This window comes from Tiliqua scincoides, chromosome 8 (genome assembly GCF_035046505.1).
Source record: "Tiliqua scincoides isolate rTilSci1 chromosome 8, rTilSci1.hap2, whole genome shotgun sequence".
Classification (NCBI taxonomy): Eukaryota; Metazoa; Chordata; class Lepidosauria; order Squamata; family Scincidae; genus Tiliqua; species Tiliqua scincoides.
Window position 1 is genome coordinate 27,163,279 of NC_089828.1, and position 15,473 is coordinate 27,178,751.

Here is a 15,473-nt window from a genome sequence, read left to right on the forward strand (position 1 = left end):
CATAGGTTTAACTCATTCCCCCCCCCCCTTGGGCATCTGAGCCTACAGGGTCACATCAAGAGGTGGGAAGGGAGGACCAGGTAGTCATAAAACATCCAACCAATTACTTAAGGTAAAGCTCAAATATCTTGCAGGTGTTCTAACCTGGCTTTCTCAGCGCATATCTGCTTGTTCTATCCACCCCCAGAGGTGTAATGGAGTCTGAAAGCTGATACTCAGGTAAGTACAGTTAGAGATCAATAAGTGAGTTGATTAAGGGAATTATTTTGTTTTAAGGTTGGCCTGTAATCTCCTTTGCTAAGATTCCCACCTGGGCATTTTCAACACCTCTAAGGGCCCAGTCCTACCTAACTTCCCAGCTCTGATGCACCTGCAATGTAGCCCTAAGGTAAGGGACCAGAATTCCTTTGCCATGAAGAGGTCTCTAGGACTGTGCTCCCAATGCAGGATGCAGCACACATGCCTTTGGCATGTAGCCTGGAATACTGGCTACAGGTAACATTTTAGAGTTTGGGGAATGTTTTGTGAAACTGTGTTTTCAAGGATGGTCCCTCTCCACCTGGTTTTGTTCTTGTGGTGAGCAGAGCAGAGCTGAACATTTTGGTAAGGGTGAGATTCAGATACTGTAAATTTAAATAAAACCCTTAAAAGTGCAACTTGATGTAGCTTGGTAGAGGTGGTAACTATTCCACGCTAATTAACGCCATGGGAATGTGTGACCTTATGTGTGTGATGGTAGCAAGCACTCAAATAGAACTGTAAGGAATGTGTCCCAGTTCATTTCTAGCATTTTTCTTTTATTGAAAAAGGATAGATGTAGATGCTTAAGTTCCAAATGAAGTTGCCCAATTTTCATTAAAAAAGAAAAGTACTGAGCCCTTTTATTGTCAGTACATAAGGAAAAACATGCAGGAAGTATTCTACCCAAATTGCCTGCTAAGAAGTCACACCGTTTAGTAATCTCATTAGACTTCCAGTATTTATTTATATTTTCATGATTGTGAACTGGAAGTGGGTTGTGGTCATGATTTTGAGACATTCCGAGGCCTGGGGAGCCCTGCAAAGGCATTCACGGGCTCCCCATATCCCCCAGGAGGTTGGCACTGCAGAAAGTAAGTTTAAAAACCCTTTCCTAGCAGCAGTGTGTTCCTGGTGATCACATCACTGCCTTTCCTTCTCCCACGCAAATACTTAGGTGGTTCCCTAAGGAGAAGTTTTGGAACCACTGGTCTACACTGAACATAGTAGCAGCTCTCCAGGGTTTGGAGAGGCTAGGATGGCACCTAGGACCTTCAGCATGGCAAGGCTCTACCACCAAGTGAGCTAAAGAATCACCACTGACCTCAATGTCCCTGTTCAGTTGCCTCACTATGGCAGTGATGTTCCGGATATGTTCTTCCAAAAGCTGCCTAGCCAACCGGTCTCCTCCACCTTTGTTCTGCATCCTGTGTAAGGTGGAAACAATGTCTTCCTTGATACGAAAAGCGTGTTCCACCAGGGCAGCCGTCGTCTTCTCATGGCTGAGGATTCTGTCTTCAAGCTGGTCTACAAGTCTGGCTGACCCAAGGGGGACGGCTGTGAGAGCTTGGCTGTGGAGGGGTATATTCCGGATTCGTCTGCAGCAAGGAAGGCATTGAGAGACAAATATTCTACTGTAATGGAGCAAGCACTTGGCTACCACTCAGTACTCATGATTCATTGCTTTTCCTGAATCAGGGTGGGCCAGGACGTGTACTGGGGACCCTTATGGGGAACTGTCTGAGGGACAGAATTTTGACCCCAAGTTCCAGTGCAGCATCTCTATTACAGTACTACACTAGCAGCCCAGTAGTTCCTCTTAACCAGAACGTAGTACAACTGCTTCAGGGCAGGCCCCAGGTCTTTGCCTCACTTTCTGACCTTGCCTGTGTAGCTCTGTAATCTTCCTCCAGATGTCTTTGCCTCTCAGCCTCCCAGGTTCCCTGCCAGGTTCCATCCAGCCCCCCTTTGGACAGACTTCTAAGCTCGGACCCAGGCCTGCAATTAACTCTGTTGCCAGATTGGCAGAAGCTTTCCTGTGGATCTCCTCCAGCACTTCACCCAGCTCATAAACACACAGGAAGAATCCTAGTGGATTAGCACACAGGGCTCTTCTAGTTCAGCTTCCTATAGAGGCCACCCAGATGCCTCTGGGAGGCCCACAAGTAAGGCATGAAGGCAACATTGTCTGTTGCTCAGCAACTGGTATTCAATAGCATACTGCATCTAAACTGGAGGTTCATGGCTAACATTCATTTATTAGACCCTCCCTTCACCTCACTTGTGAGTTTGCCAACTCCCCTGTGAGGATCTAGATGAGACCTCATATTGCACCACAGAAATGACCAGGAACTGTGCAAAAGAAACTTGTGTTTAAAATATTTATACTGTCTCTAAGTCAAGGTAGACTACATTTTGTGATGAAACAGGATTTTGTACTCTGTGTATATTAAATACTTTTCTGTGTGTGTGTGTGTGTGTGTGTGTGTGTGTGTGTGTGTGTGAGAGAGAGAGAGAGAGAGAGAGAGAGAGAGAGAGAGAGAGAGAGAGATCCAGCAAATGTTACTCTTCTGTAATTGATGGTGCTTCTGATTGTCATAGGAAGAGGCAAGACACTATTGAAACTCTGGTAATCTTAATCAGCAACTATGGCTGAAATCCTAACCACACTTTCCTGAGAATAAGCCCCATTGAACAAAATAGGACTTATTTCTGAGTAGACCTCATTAGGATTGTGCCTGATCCTAGCTCCTGAGATAGCATCAGGGATTAACCAACCATATTGTCACATCATAATGTCTAGAAATTTTTTTTTTCTTAAATGAATGCTGTGATTCTTAGGAGGCTGAATTTTGCACCCAATACTACATCCTGAGCTTTTGCAGAATCATGGCATACGCACAGACTGGTAACAGTTTGCTAGTAGCAGAACCCTAAAAACCGATTTTCCTTTGGAGACATGTGAACAGCCTGGAAGGACTGCAGCATTGCTGGTTAAACTGGAGAAGACCTGATCACAAGGAACAAATATATAGATGTTTTCTAAATGCCCCCACTCTCTCAAAGTCAATTTTCTCATATGCTGCACAATACCTTTCAGTTGGGCCGAGTGTTTGAAAGATTGGGCTTCGCTGTGCCATTTCCCCTTTCCATGGATTTATGCCTGTTGGGAAACAAAAAGCATCATGCTGTTTAATGGCTGAATTATTCATCTTTTGCTATTCTGGCCCTGACATGACTTCATGCATCATACTGAACGATCACATCCTGCCACTGCCTCACGACTATCTTGAGAAGGAGCTACACTGTTAGACAGCACACAGTCAAGATGCAAAGAAAGCTTCCCAGAGGAGAAGGGAGCAACTGTCACAGCTGCCGGACAGAAAGAAACAGTGTTTCACAGAAGCCAAGGCAGAGACCAAACAATCTCCATAATGCACATTTGCTAATGTACTTTGGTCTTGTGCTGTTGGGAACACACAAGCGTGGCTTTTAAATCATAGTGCACACTCAGGTTAAAAGCATATACATAGTATATGTAAAAGCATATACATAGTAGCTTGTTAAAAATACAGGTCTGTAACATTTCCCCAAATGCAGTCACATACCATGGTAGCATCAAGTCTAATATATTAAAAATGGAATGGAGACCCACATGCAATTGGCTTGTGACCCACCTAGTGGGTCCTGACCCATAGTTTGAGAAACACTACATACAGTATGCATTTCTCCTTCCTATTCCCTCCTATTCCATTTTGTCTATGGAAGAGGGCATTGTTGCTGTTAGTCTTCCAACCAGCTTTTCTTCCAGCTGCATATCATCACAATCCTTATTGATATGCTGGCCTAAAACTGAACAGGGTTTTCCACTCTAACTTCCAATGCAAAATACTGTATATAGGATTTTCAGCATAGAGATCTTCAGCATAGATAACTCAGGATGGAGATGTCAAGTAACACTCTTCTGCACCCATAATCATAGTGCTAGTGGTGACTTTCCGTTTTTACCAGAAGTTCATGTTGAGTATTCTTTTTCTGCCTCTGTTGCCTGGTATGCCTTTTGGGACTTGGTTCCGTTCTCTGACCCAAGTTTCTTCTTACACCTCAATCAAATACCGCAGCCGAAATACCTTACTCGAAAAGATGGGAGTCTTGAGAAGATCTGGACCTTCCCCCTCTCCCCTTGATAGGCCTGAATCTTGTGGGATGATGGTAGGTGTGCATGAAAACTCTCACGTACATGGCAACAAATAAAAAATTAACAGTATCTAGCAGTTATTTCATTAAGAACATAAGAAGAGCCCTTCGGGATCAGGTCAAAGATCCACCTAGTCCAGCATCCTGTTTCTAATAGAGGTCAATCAGACACATCCAGGAACACCTCATGCAGGGTACAAATTCAACAGCCTTCCCCTGGCTCTAACATTCAGAGGTTGATTGCCTCCAAACATGGAGGTTCCATTTAGCCATGTATAGACCTCATCATTTCCATGGATTTGTCTAATCCAGGGATGTCAAACATAAGACCTGGGGGCTGGATGTGGCCCACAGAACCTGTTTACCTGACCCTTGGACTCTCCCAGCACCATCAGCTATTTTCAGCTGCTGAGCTATGGTGAGGTGTCACTGCTGAAAGGGCAGCCAGAACAATAATTGTACTCTCCCATATCTTGTAAACATGATCAAAATTTGTGTATTTTCTCTTCTGTCATTTGCAGCCAAGATCCTAAGTGAGAAAAAGGGGTAATTTCTGGTCATGACCTGCTAAATGACATCACTTCCTGCTTAATGACATCACTTCTGGCCCTCGGCAGGCATCATGAATGCTGTTTGGTCCACTGTATGAAATGAGTTTGACACCCCTAGTCTAATTGCCGTTTAAAAGTCATCAGAGCTACTAGCCTTCAGCAGAACATGGCCAATTTTATAAATGGACCTGTGCTGTGTGAAGTAGTTCCTTTGGTCTGTTCTGTTCTGTATGTACTGCCAGTTTGATTTGAACACTAGAACCGGCAACATAAACTATACAATTTAGTCAGCATTTGGCATGGCTGCTTTGCTTCTGAAGGCGATGCATGAAGAGTGGTAACCAAGCCAATCCATATCCAAAGGGAAGCCAAATGGAGGAACTATTTGCCACCCAAGAAGCTGTGCCAAACACTTTCCTGCTTCAAGGCTGATTTCGCATTCCCTGAAAACGCCAAACTCCCACTGAAATCTGGCAAGATGCACTACCAAGCCTGCTTTGGGACTGCTGATTAAACATGATGCAATATGGTGTGCAGATGGAAAAGGAACAGAGGGGTTATTTCAATGGAAGTGTCAGCTTTTGAGATTGAGATAAAAGAAAAGAAAAGGAAAGGAAAAAGCTGGAAGGGATATCCTGCAAAATATCAAAAGATACTGCATGTCCATAAATTGGGGACATGTTTTCAAAGCATTGTCTAGAGAACAGAGACAGCACACAAGCACTTATGAGCGTGTGTTCTACTTATGTTACCACTTCTTGATGAGATCTTTTAAAAATAAAATGGTTTCATGACCATAGAACCACTTTATACATATAGTACACTGTAATAGCAAACTGGCCATTGCATGTTGTCTGAGCGTCCAACCTGAGCTGTGGGCTGCACTGGGATGCCATGGAATGACCACAGAGTGTGTCTTCTGTTTCTTATAATCCTAGAACTCAATGCCACTCCAATAAAATTTATCAGCAGTAGTCAAGGTTGGGAACTTGACCCAGACTCGAGTCATGAAAATGCATGATTTTAGGTGACTCGGTGACTCATGAGTTGCATGTATGGAAGACTCTGAAAAAGACTTGAGTCAATTGGCTGGAGGGGGAATTGGCTGGAGGGGGAAAAAGGACGTGGGGAAGTGGGGGGGGAGGCAGTTCATAGCAGTCATGAACCTCCTGGCTTCTATGGGCTTGTTGTTACTTGGGAGGGACAAACCTAATTGAATAACCAACTATAATGGGACTACTTTTAAGTAGGGCTGCAAAGGATCAGGTCATCCTGGTAAGCCTACCAGCTGTTGTGCGTGACCCTCCTCCCTCTTGCCACTTCTGTTCCTGCTCTCTCGTAGTCCCTGCCACCCCTCCTGTTCTGTTTACAGATGGGCAGGGACAGCAGGGAACCGAGTAAAGAAAACTCCGACACACACACACACCTCCTTGGCAGCAGCCCCATTTTTTCTGTGGCGTGCTTTTGAGGGGGGGGGCCTTGACTCAAGTCCTTTAGAGTCACTAAAGGATGACTCAGCGACGTGGAAAGTGCCCCCATTATGACTTTTTTTGAGTTGAGTTGTGGGGGGGGGGGTGACTTGGCAACTCGACTTGAGTTAATCCCCACCAGACTTGCCCATCCCTGGCAGTTGTTAGTGCCGCTATCAGGACAGGCAAAAGAATGTTCTTTGAGTGATGGCTATGCGGAGGTCATTGTGGTGCATCTCAATATGTGAGAACCTGACCACACGCTGAAAAGCAAGCCATATGCAAGGACTATGCCTGGAGAGCGTGGGGAAAAATGCACAAGCCCTTCGCCTTCCAAATAGCTGAGAAGTTCAGAGGAATGTTTAAAGTTCATGAAATCTTTCTATAATTGCCCAAGAGATGGAAGACACTGAAGAACTAAATCTAGATCAAATGGGTACAAACTGCAAGAGAGGAGATTCTAGATGGATATCAGGAACAAATTCCTGATGGTAATTCAGCAGTAGTGGAACAGATGGCCGAGGGAGGTGGTGGATTCTCCCTCACTGGAGATCTTCAAGCAGAGGTTCAACAGACACCTGCTGGAGATGCTCTAGGAGGATAAGCAGAGGTTTGAACTAGATGACCTTGTGGGTCCCTTCCAACTCTACGATTCTATGAGAAACAGCATCTGCTTCTGATCACACGAACCATCTATTTTGGAAGACCGTCTAGCTCTGTCTTATTTCAACTTTGCTGAACTTTTTCCCGTCAGGAGCCATTTGAGCTAGAATCAGGACCCTTAAGGCCCATGTGGGACCAGAGAACCCTATGTGGCAAGAAACCAGAACTGTTGAGTGGAGGATCTTCCAGGGCACTGAAGTGTTCCCTGGGGTGTCACACAGGTCTCATTCGTTCTTGCTGACCCCTTCCAAGGAGAAAGGGCTATAAAGGGCTTTCTGTTTGGGCTGCATCTTTGCTTAACAACCACTTTGCTAGCTCTGGTATGTTTCTTGACCCCTGATGCCGTGACACAACTCCTGGTCCCACCTCCCCATACACACACTAGAAGGGTTGCCAATGTTTATCCAATGTTTATCCAAAAAATAAGCTTCCCTGGATTATTGTTGCATATCCAGCTGCCACTGAAGGTACAAGAATGCAACAGGCGGATTCTTGTGCTTTTTGCAGCAGTGGGATGTGCAGAAATAAACAGAGGAAGCTATTCACAGCATGGAGATATGAACATTATCATCCACCCATCAACGCCTCATGCATCACACTGTTGTTAAAGGCACAACTATAGTGTCTGGTTGAAAGAACTGATCATAACACTGGTAGTCTTATCAATAAGGTTGCCAACTGACCAGAAAAAAATGGCCTAGCCCAGTGCTTTTCAAACTCTCAGGGAGAGTTTGAGCCGCTCTAAGTTCTTGCGGGAGTGGGGGGGGGAGGTAGCGAGGGTTGGGGGAAGGCAGCAGCACGATCCCCAAGATTGCGCCACTCAGGGGGACTACAGGGGCTTGGGCACACTTACCCAAGCCTCCTGCACCCTCCCATGGGAGCGGGGAGCCCTGTGCGACCTTCTGCAGGGCTCCCCACAGCTTTGAAAGTGAAAGTGAAGCAATTGCGAGGGGCGCGATTGCTTCACTTTCACTTTCAAAGCTGTGGGGAGCCCTGCAGAAGGTCGCACAGGGCACCCCACACTCCCGGGAGGCTGCAGGAGGCTCAGGTAAGTTTACCCAAGCCCCTGCAGCCCCCTGAGCGGCGCAATCCTGGGGATTGTGCCGCTGCCTTCTCCCTGCCTCCTGGGTGCCCCCACACCTTAAGGGGGCAGAGGCTAGGGCTCACAGGCTGGGGCGTCACGACGCCCCAGTCTGAAAAGCTCTGGCCCAGCCTGATCTTGAACCTTTAAGTGCAGCTGGATGTGGTGTACAGAAATCAACATGAAGATACTAACAATATCACCCACAAACCAATGGATATGCATCAAGGTGGTCTCAAAACTTAAGTGAAAAGGAAAAACTGACAACTCTACACAGAGAGAGAGAGAGAGAGAGAGAGTGCATCCATCTCCAATGCACAACATACTCTATGAATGGTTTCAAAAACAGTGAACCTCCAATGGAATGGGCATAAAAAGAAGAAGCTCTGGACTTGGGGTGGCCCGCTTATAAGACTGGGTGGTAAGGACCTGTACGTAGCTGATGAAACCATAGAGACTCTCTCCTTTGGGAGTGCTAGTCTTTGAACTAAGCATTAGTGATTGAGCCACTGCTGCTGGGAAGTGGAAGACAGGCAGATACCTAAAGCAGGGGAAATGTAGCTCAGTGCAGAAGCACCTGCTTTGCCTGCAGAAGCCTACTGTTTCAATCCCCAGTGCCTCAGGCAGGGCTGGTCCAAGACCTCCTGATGTCTAAAGTAACATGCCAAATACTGCTGCCTGTTACCTGGTGACATGCCAGATTCTGCTCCTCTGACACTCTAACCCAGGGGTGCTCAAACCCTGGCCTGGGGGCCACTTGTGGCCTTCGAGTACTCCCAATCCGGCCTGCAGGTAGCCCCCAGGCTCCAATGAGCCTCTGGTCCTCTGGAGACTTGCTGGAGCCCGTGCTGGCCCAATGCAACTACTATCAGTGTGAGTGTGACTGTTTGACCTCTTGCATGAGCTGTGGGATGAGGGCTCCCTCCACTGCTTGCTGTTTCACGTCTGTGCTGCAGCAGCAGCAGCGAAGGAGAGGCCAGCCTTGCTTTGTGTAAGGACTTTTACAGGCCGTGAGCTATTGCAAGACCGTCAGTCATTCATATAGGTTCCATCGTTAATATATTCATTTATGTAAATATATGTAAATTTATTCAAATTTGAAATGTAAATTAATTCTTTTTTTATTCCAAGCCCCCGACACAGTGTCAGAGAGATGACGTGGCCCTCCTGCCAAAAAGTTTGGACACCCCTGCTCTATCCCACGGCTCTCCTCTCCTCCACCTTTCGGTTTTATCTCTTCTTCCTTTCCAATCCAGGGAATGGAAGGAGGAAGGTCAGTGGAGGTGAGCAGGTGGACAGAAGTAGGTGCCTCCTGCCAGTCTGCTGCCTGAGGCAATTGCTTCAGTTGGTCTCATGGATGGGCCAGCTGTGAACTCAAGGTAGGTTAGAGAAAAATTGCTGTCTGAAGCCCTGAAGAGCCCCTGGCAGTCAGTGTCAACAACTAGATGACACTATTCTAGATGACCAATGGGCTTGGTATAAGGCTCTGTTATGTTCCTCTTTAAACAAAGCCCTCCACCAATATTCCCTAGCAATATTCCCCAGTGCTAGTGAGCAGTCATCAAGAAGAGATTTGTCCTGTCCTCTGCAGATATATTGCAGAAACCTGTCTTGGCTGTCTGAACAAAAATACATTCTGGAACACCTCCTCTTTCTTTACAGTGAGGTTGGTGCAGAAAAACTTCTCACTGGTCTTGGCCATAGCTTAGGTCTATCCGCCTTCCCTCTGCTACCTTTAGTCTACCCCAAGCCCACCATGTGAGACAGCCCACACTATCCCAAGGTGGAACAGCTCTCTCACTGGTGGAGGGGGGGTATAACTGGTCCAGCTAGCTCAGCACTGTCGGCACGGACTGGCAGTGGCTTTCCAGAAGAAGCAATTTCCCCCTCCTGTACCTGGAGGTGCCAGGAACTTCTTATTCTGCCCCATCTTAATTAAATGTGGGGGGTGCCATTTGGGTTGTCTACCTCAGACACTGAATTATCTCTTGGTCATCTCTATCCTCTTAGAAAATCCTGAAAAGGCAAACGTGTATTTACATATCAGTTCATTACAAATAATATAATGGCAAACACTCAGGAAAGGAAGAAAAAAAAAAAGAAACCCCATGAAAATTGCCCATCAAACATGCAGAACTTCCCAATTACAAATGCCCCCCCCCCCACAACACACAACTCCTTGCTGTTAATTATTATTTGATCACATACTGAAATGCTCTTTCCTGAATACAAGGCATTTTGGAAGGAAAATTTCTCCATTCCCCCCCCCTCACCATTTTTAGGGGCAGACACATATTTACAAAGGCCTGTTCTATATCCTCCACCATAGGAAGAATGCCCCCCCTCCCCACCCCATGCCCCCCCACCTCCCAGAGTGTTTTCCCACAAACTCACAGCACAACATTCCACAGCTGCATTCGGAGCCCCGGCGACCGCATTCAACATGGTTTTGTTTTCAACACCTCGAACTTGTGCTTCTGTGTTCCGGAGAACCAAAGCTGTTGGGAACATGGCGCGATGGGAAGAGATGGCAAGCTGCGGTGCCACCAGTCTCGGCGGCGAAGGTTTCTCCCATTCCCCACCCCCATGCCCCCACCCCCCCAGTCTGTGCCGAAAAATCTCTGTGCCAACTCACCTGAAAAGAAGGAGGTGGTAGAAAGGAACGGTGACAGAAATAAACTGGTGCAGTGCCACGAACCTCACCACATTCTCATGCAACACCAACTGGGCAGATGAAACACAAGGCGTGTTGGCTCACCTGGGTCCGGTCAGGGCAAGGCAACTCTGCCCCCATTCTCTGCATTATAGCCGCAACTTCATATTTCACTTGCTTTCTCTACTCCTGTTCTTGGAAGGGGGGGTATGGAAGCATTTCTGTGGTCAGCAGCAAGGATCTAGCCAGACCTCCTGGGTGCCCCCTCTGTCCGCCTTCTCCCACTTCTGCAGCAATGGAGCCCCCTCGCCTTCCCTTTGCTGGGCCTGTTGTCACTGGGCCTGGTAGCTGAAGAAGCAAAGCAGCTGCCGGAGTTGTTGCCAGGACGCTGTCGTCATAGCAACGTGCGGCTCAACCTCAGGGAAGCAAGGCCCTCCTCAAGAGATGGAGGCACACACAAAAAATAAAAGTAACTTATTTATAGGGAAGGGAACAAAATATTCCGTACAAGCTCCAGCAAACAAGACAAATGCTCTCTGAAGAGGCAAAAAGCCCACAATTATTTCTTCGTGGGGTCAGCTTCTCTCAGAAGATCGGCAGGGGAAAGGGCAGATTTTTCAAAAGCAGGCTGCTAGCTGTGAGGGATTCTAATCCAGGCACAGCATAAGAAGAACACTTCGGCTTCCCATAGCTCAGCCCTCGCTCTGTTCAATGCCTGGCACAGAATTCCTACAGGCAACAATGCCCACTTTGAAGGAAATGAAGTTTGTGCACAAAAGATGCTTCCATCGACATTTCTCTGGGCTGTGGCTCACAGAAACCCCCAGGGTGAGCATTTTGCCCAGAAGGAAAAGGCCCAGGGCTACCAAGGGGAGTGAAAAGGGATCTGACAATTTTAGCATCAATTTTCTGCACAGAACAAAGGGATCCCTTTGGTGTTTCCGAAGGACTCGAGGGAACCTTGCTGTGTGGTAAGCTTGCCTCAGGCAGGGGATGCTGGGCGCCACTAAAAGCAGCTGACAAGACCAGCCTGAGCTACAGAGTACACGCTGCCAGGAATTTCTCCTGCACAAGCCCCACTGAAATCAACAGCGTGCGCAGGATAACTTCCTGGCAGCTTGTGTCTCTTGGGAAACCAGGGGAGAGTGGGAGAAATGTGTCAATTGAATTGTCTTCCTCAAGTCCCAAAATATCCTCGAAAAGGCTATGCACCCTTGTTACCAAGCTACAAGAAAGTGGCTTGTATGGGACTGGTTGACATGCGCAAGTGTACATCATGCAATGAGTGGTTCGTTATGTGTGAATGAGCCAACACAGATCTAAGATCACAGAGCTTTAACATCCCTTTCGAAATGCTTTTCAATAGAGTCACTTCACATAGCCCATTGTCACCAAGCACTAAGGACATCAAATGAAGAGAGATCAAGCCACGTATATGCATGTGTGTAACAACCTATACAGAGAATAAATCTCTCATATTGGAGACAGATTCTTCAGTGGGAATTGGTACTAAGAAGGAGAATTCCCAAGACACATCCATCCTGGCTTAGGAACATGGAAAGTTGTCTTATACCACGTCAGACCATTGTTCTATCTGCAATAAGGGATTAGACAAATTCATGGAGGACAGATCTGAGATCTATCAATGACCACTAGCCATGATGCATATGCACTTCTTTAGTCTTTAGCTGGTGCTTGGGGAGCAGGTTGTATTACCAAAAGGGCTGTTTTGTTTAGGGGAATTATTACACTGCCCTTATTGGAACCTTAGGATCGTAGGCTAGATAACAAGATGGCAGAGAATGTTATTATGTATGTTATTATGTATGTTATTATGTATGTTATGTATACATGTATACATATGTATACATACATACATTATGTATGTTATGTTATGTATGTTATGTATACATGTATACATATGTATACATATGTATACATACATACATTATGTATGTATAACATATTATGTATGTTATTATGTATGTTATTATGTATGTTGTAATGCAGAGAAATTTCCTTTTGCTTACAGAGGAGACTGAGAGAAAGATAACTTTCAACAATCGATTATGGTTTATTACAAAAGAATAAAGGTAAAAATAATGCACATGGAGAAATGATATTTCTTGGTCCTAATGCTTGAATCCAATGTACCTAGCTTTCATGGTCGTTGCATGTGAAGAGTATTTGGTGCATCCGAGGAAATCAGAAAGAAGAAGTGTTGTTGGGAAGGATTTTAGGGGTCCCTGCTCTCCCAACCCCAGCTGCTAACTAAAGATGGGGAGAGAAGGGGAGAAAAAAGGGGGGGAGAAGGGAATGAGTTCCAGGCACCTGTTCTTGTAGAGCCATTTGGGGAGGGGTCCTGTGGAGAGGACCCTCTGACACAACACAAATGTGCTGGGCCTTGGAGAAAGAGTGAGAGAGCATGTGAGAAGAAGCCCTCTCTTATAAGGGGTTGGGAGGCAGTGCTGAGCTGGATGGTAGCTTCATTGCTAACACAAGGCTGGGTGCTTGGAGTATGTATACATTTGAATGGGGATCAATTATCAACAAAATTCATTGGGGTCAATGGCTGGCTTCCTAGAAGGGGGAATTTAACAAAGACTTTGGAAAACATAGGCACAATGCAATGAATCAGAAACAGAATTTCAGCACCCAAAACCTTGAAGGCAGTTCAAGTTTGCATACAGTAGTGTAGGAGATGCTTAAACAGTGATTGGATTAAAACACAAGAAGGCAGTTCAAGTTTGCATAAACAGTGATTGGATTAAAACACAAGACTTCCTTGCATAATGTGTGACTATGGGGAGGTGAGTGGTTGTGTAACCATGAGCTTGTGGTTTGACCAGAGTCCTGGAAATGTGGCCTGTATGCTGCGAGAACAGTTTAGCTTGTATGATATTATAGTCCATAATAACATAACCAGATGGCATCCTTCAGTCTCGGAAGACTATGGTGTCACGCTCTGAATGATGGTTCTGGAACAGAGTGTCCTCTCAAGTGTGCGAAGCCTGGGTAAAGTAGGTATGGAGGATAGGCTGTTACCCATGCAGCAAATCCCCCCTCTCCACGTCACTGAAATGGTCCAATGGAAAGGCAGAGGCCAATACGGTTGGTTTCAGCAGCGTCGCAGGTGTTGCCAGAACGTGACTGTGTTCAGCCATGAACTGCCTCAGGGACTCCGGCTCCGGATTTTGCCTCAAGGTTGACTCCTGAAGCCTTTTCCATAACTGGATGTATCCACAAGGCAGTGGAGGTTTGGGATCAGAGTTTTCCTTCTCTCAGATGAGCTGCCTTCCCAGGCTGACGAGTCCCATCTACCCAGTGGCTGTTTAGTTGCCTCTTACGACAAGTACAGCCAAACTGAGGGCCTATTCTTATCCCCAGCCCCCAGGGGAAGATATAACCAGATATAGAGAGAGAAAATCACAGCTAAAAGGCAAAAAGGGGGATTTTCATGTAACAGTTGACCTCTCAACCAATACACTGACTGCTGTAGGTGCTGCTGGAAGCCATGCATAATTCATGATACATTCCACTCTTGGCAATTAATGGCGATATTTCTAGCCTCATCGATGGTCAATTGTCGGTTCCTTAGATCTTCCTCAACATGTTTGAGTCACGTTTTCTTTGGTGCTGCCCACTGAACCCTACAATAGGCAGGTCATTCTCACCAGAAGAGCTTGTGTGGCAGCCAACTGGTGTTCAATCTGCAGATGTGACCAAACCATTACAGCCTGCATTTTTGGATTTGTTCTTGGTTGATAGTCACACCTTATCCAAATTGTCTCATTACAATGGCGATTACAAAGAGAGATGCCCAGGATCTGTCTCAAGCATTGCATTTGGAAGATGTTTTATTCCTCTTTGACTATAGCTTCCCCCTGGAGTGGTGCTGAGAATTTTCTGTTAGGGATTTCAAACCTCTCACACAGAATTCGATTTCTCAAGGTTCCCTAGGCAGAAGGAATCAATAGGCAGAATTAAATCAATTTAAGTCTGCAGTATAAAAGTGTCCTTTGTTTTTCAAACTTAGAACTGAGGAATACTTATGTTGCTTTGGATCCCATGTTGCTCAGGACCAACATTAGCCTGTATGCTTGCTACTGCTCAACCCGTATATTTCCAAGTTAATAGCTTATTATTAGAAGAGGAAATGAAGCTCTAATGTTCTCAACCAAAAGAAATCCAACCACATAAAAGATGCCCTGACACTTCCATACTTGGGGAAGCTGGAATTGTGACAATATTTTAGAACTTATTTGTGGGCATGTTTACTTGCAAGGAAGTCCCATTGAGTTCAAAAGGACTTCTGATAGCAGGAAGATGATTAATCAACTGAAAATTATTTAATCAGTAATCTGTTTTGGCTGCAATCTTATGGTCCAATATTTAGAAGTGAGCTTGGTTGAAGCAGTGGGTCTTACTTCCAAATTAGCACACACAAAATCAGGCTGTTAGCAAACAGCTTTCACCAATGACTAGGAAATAAAAATCCATCCTAGTTGTTAGGAATCAGGAATCTGATGCTGTGAATGAACCTGGCACTTGGGAGTGCCTGGAAATTTTACAAAAGGGTTAACACTGTTAATGGTCCAATATGTGTTTCTTAATGAGACTCCAAAAAAGCTGGAGTAACTTGCACATCTAAACTCTAACATGACCCATTCCACTCCACCTTCACTGGTAAGTATTAGAAAGGAAATGTTTCGTAGAAACTTCTGGCAATCAAAAAGTTGAATTGATTTGAAACAGAGATGGGAATGGAAACTAAATGAGAACATGTCAAATACTGGTGCATCTTGGGGTACAGCTTGCTCTCTTGGGGGGCTGGTTGAAGT

The 15,473-nt window shown here is 45.7% G+C and overlaps 1 protein-coding gene across 1 annotated transcript in view; it reads right to left on the reverse strand.

The window, feature by feature from the left end:
* The window catches only part of FAM81A (family with sequence similarity 81 member A), a 33,608-nt gene that overhangs the window by 14,722 nt on the left and 3,413 nt on the right, over window positions 1-15,473 (reverse strand). The window contains exons 2-5 of the mRNA XM_066635514.1: window positions 10,615-10,703; window positions 10,374-10,390; window positions 3,112-3,181; window positions 1,343-1,616 (exon numbers count right to left, since the gene is read on the reverse strand). Coding sequence (XP_066491611.1) covers window positions 1,343-1,616; window positions 3,112-3,181; window positions 10,374-10,390; window positions 10,615-10,703 — 450 coding nt within the window. The remainder of the gene's footprint in view (window positions 1-1,342; window positions 1,617-3,111; window positions 3,182-10,373; window positions 10,391-10,614; window positions 10,704-15,473) is intronic.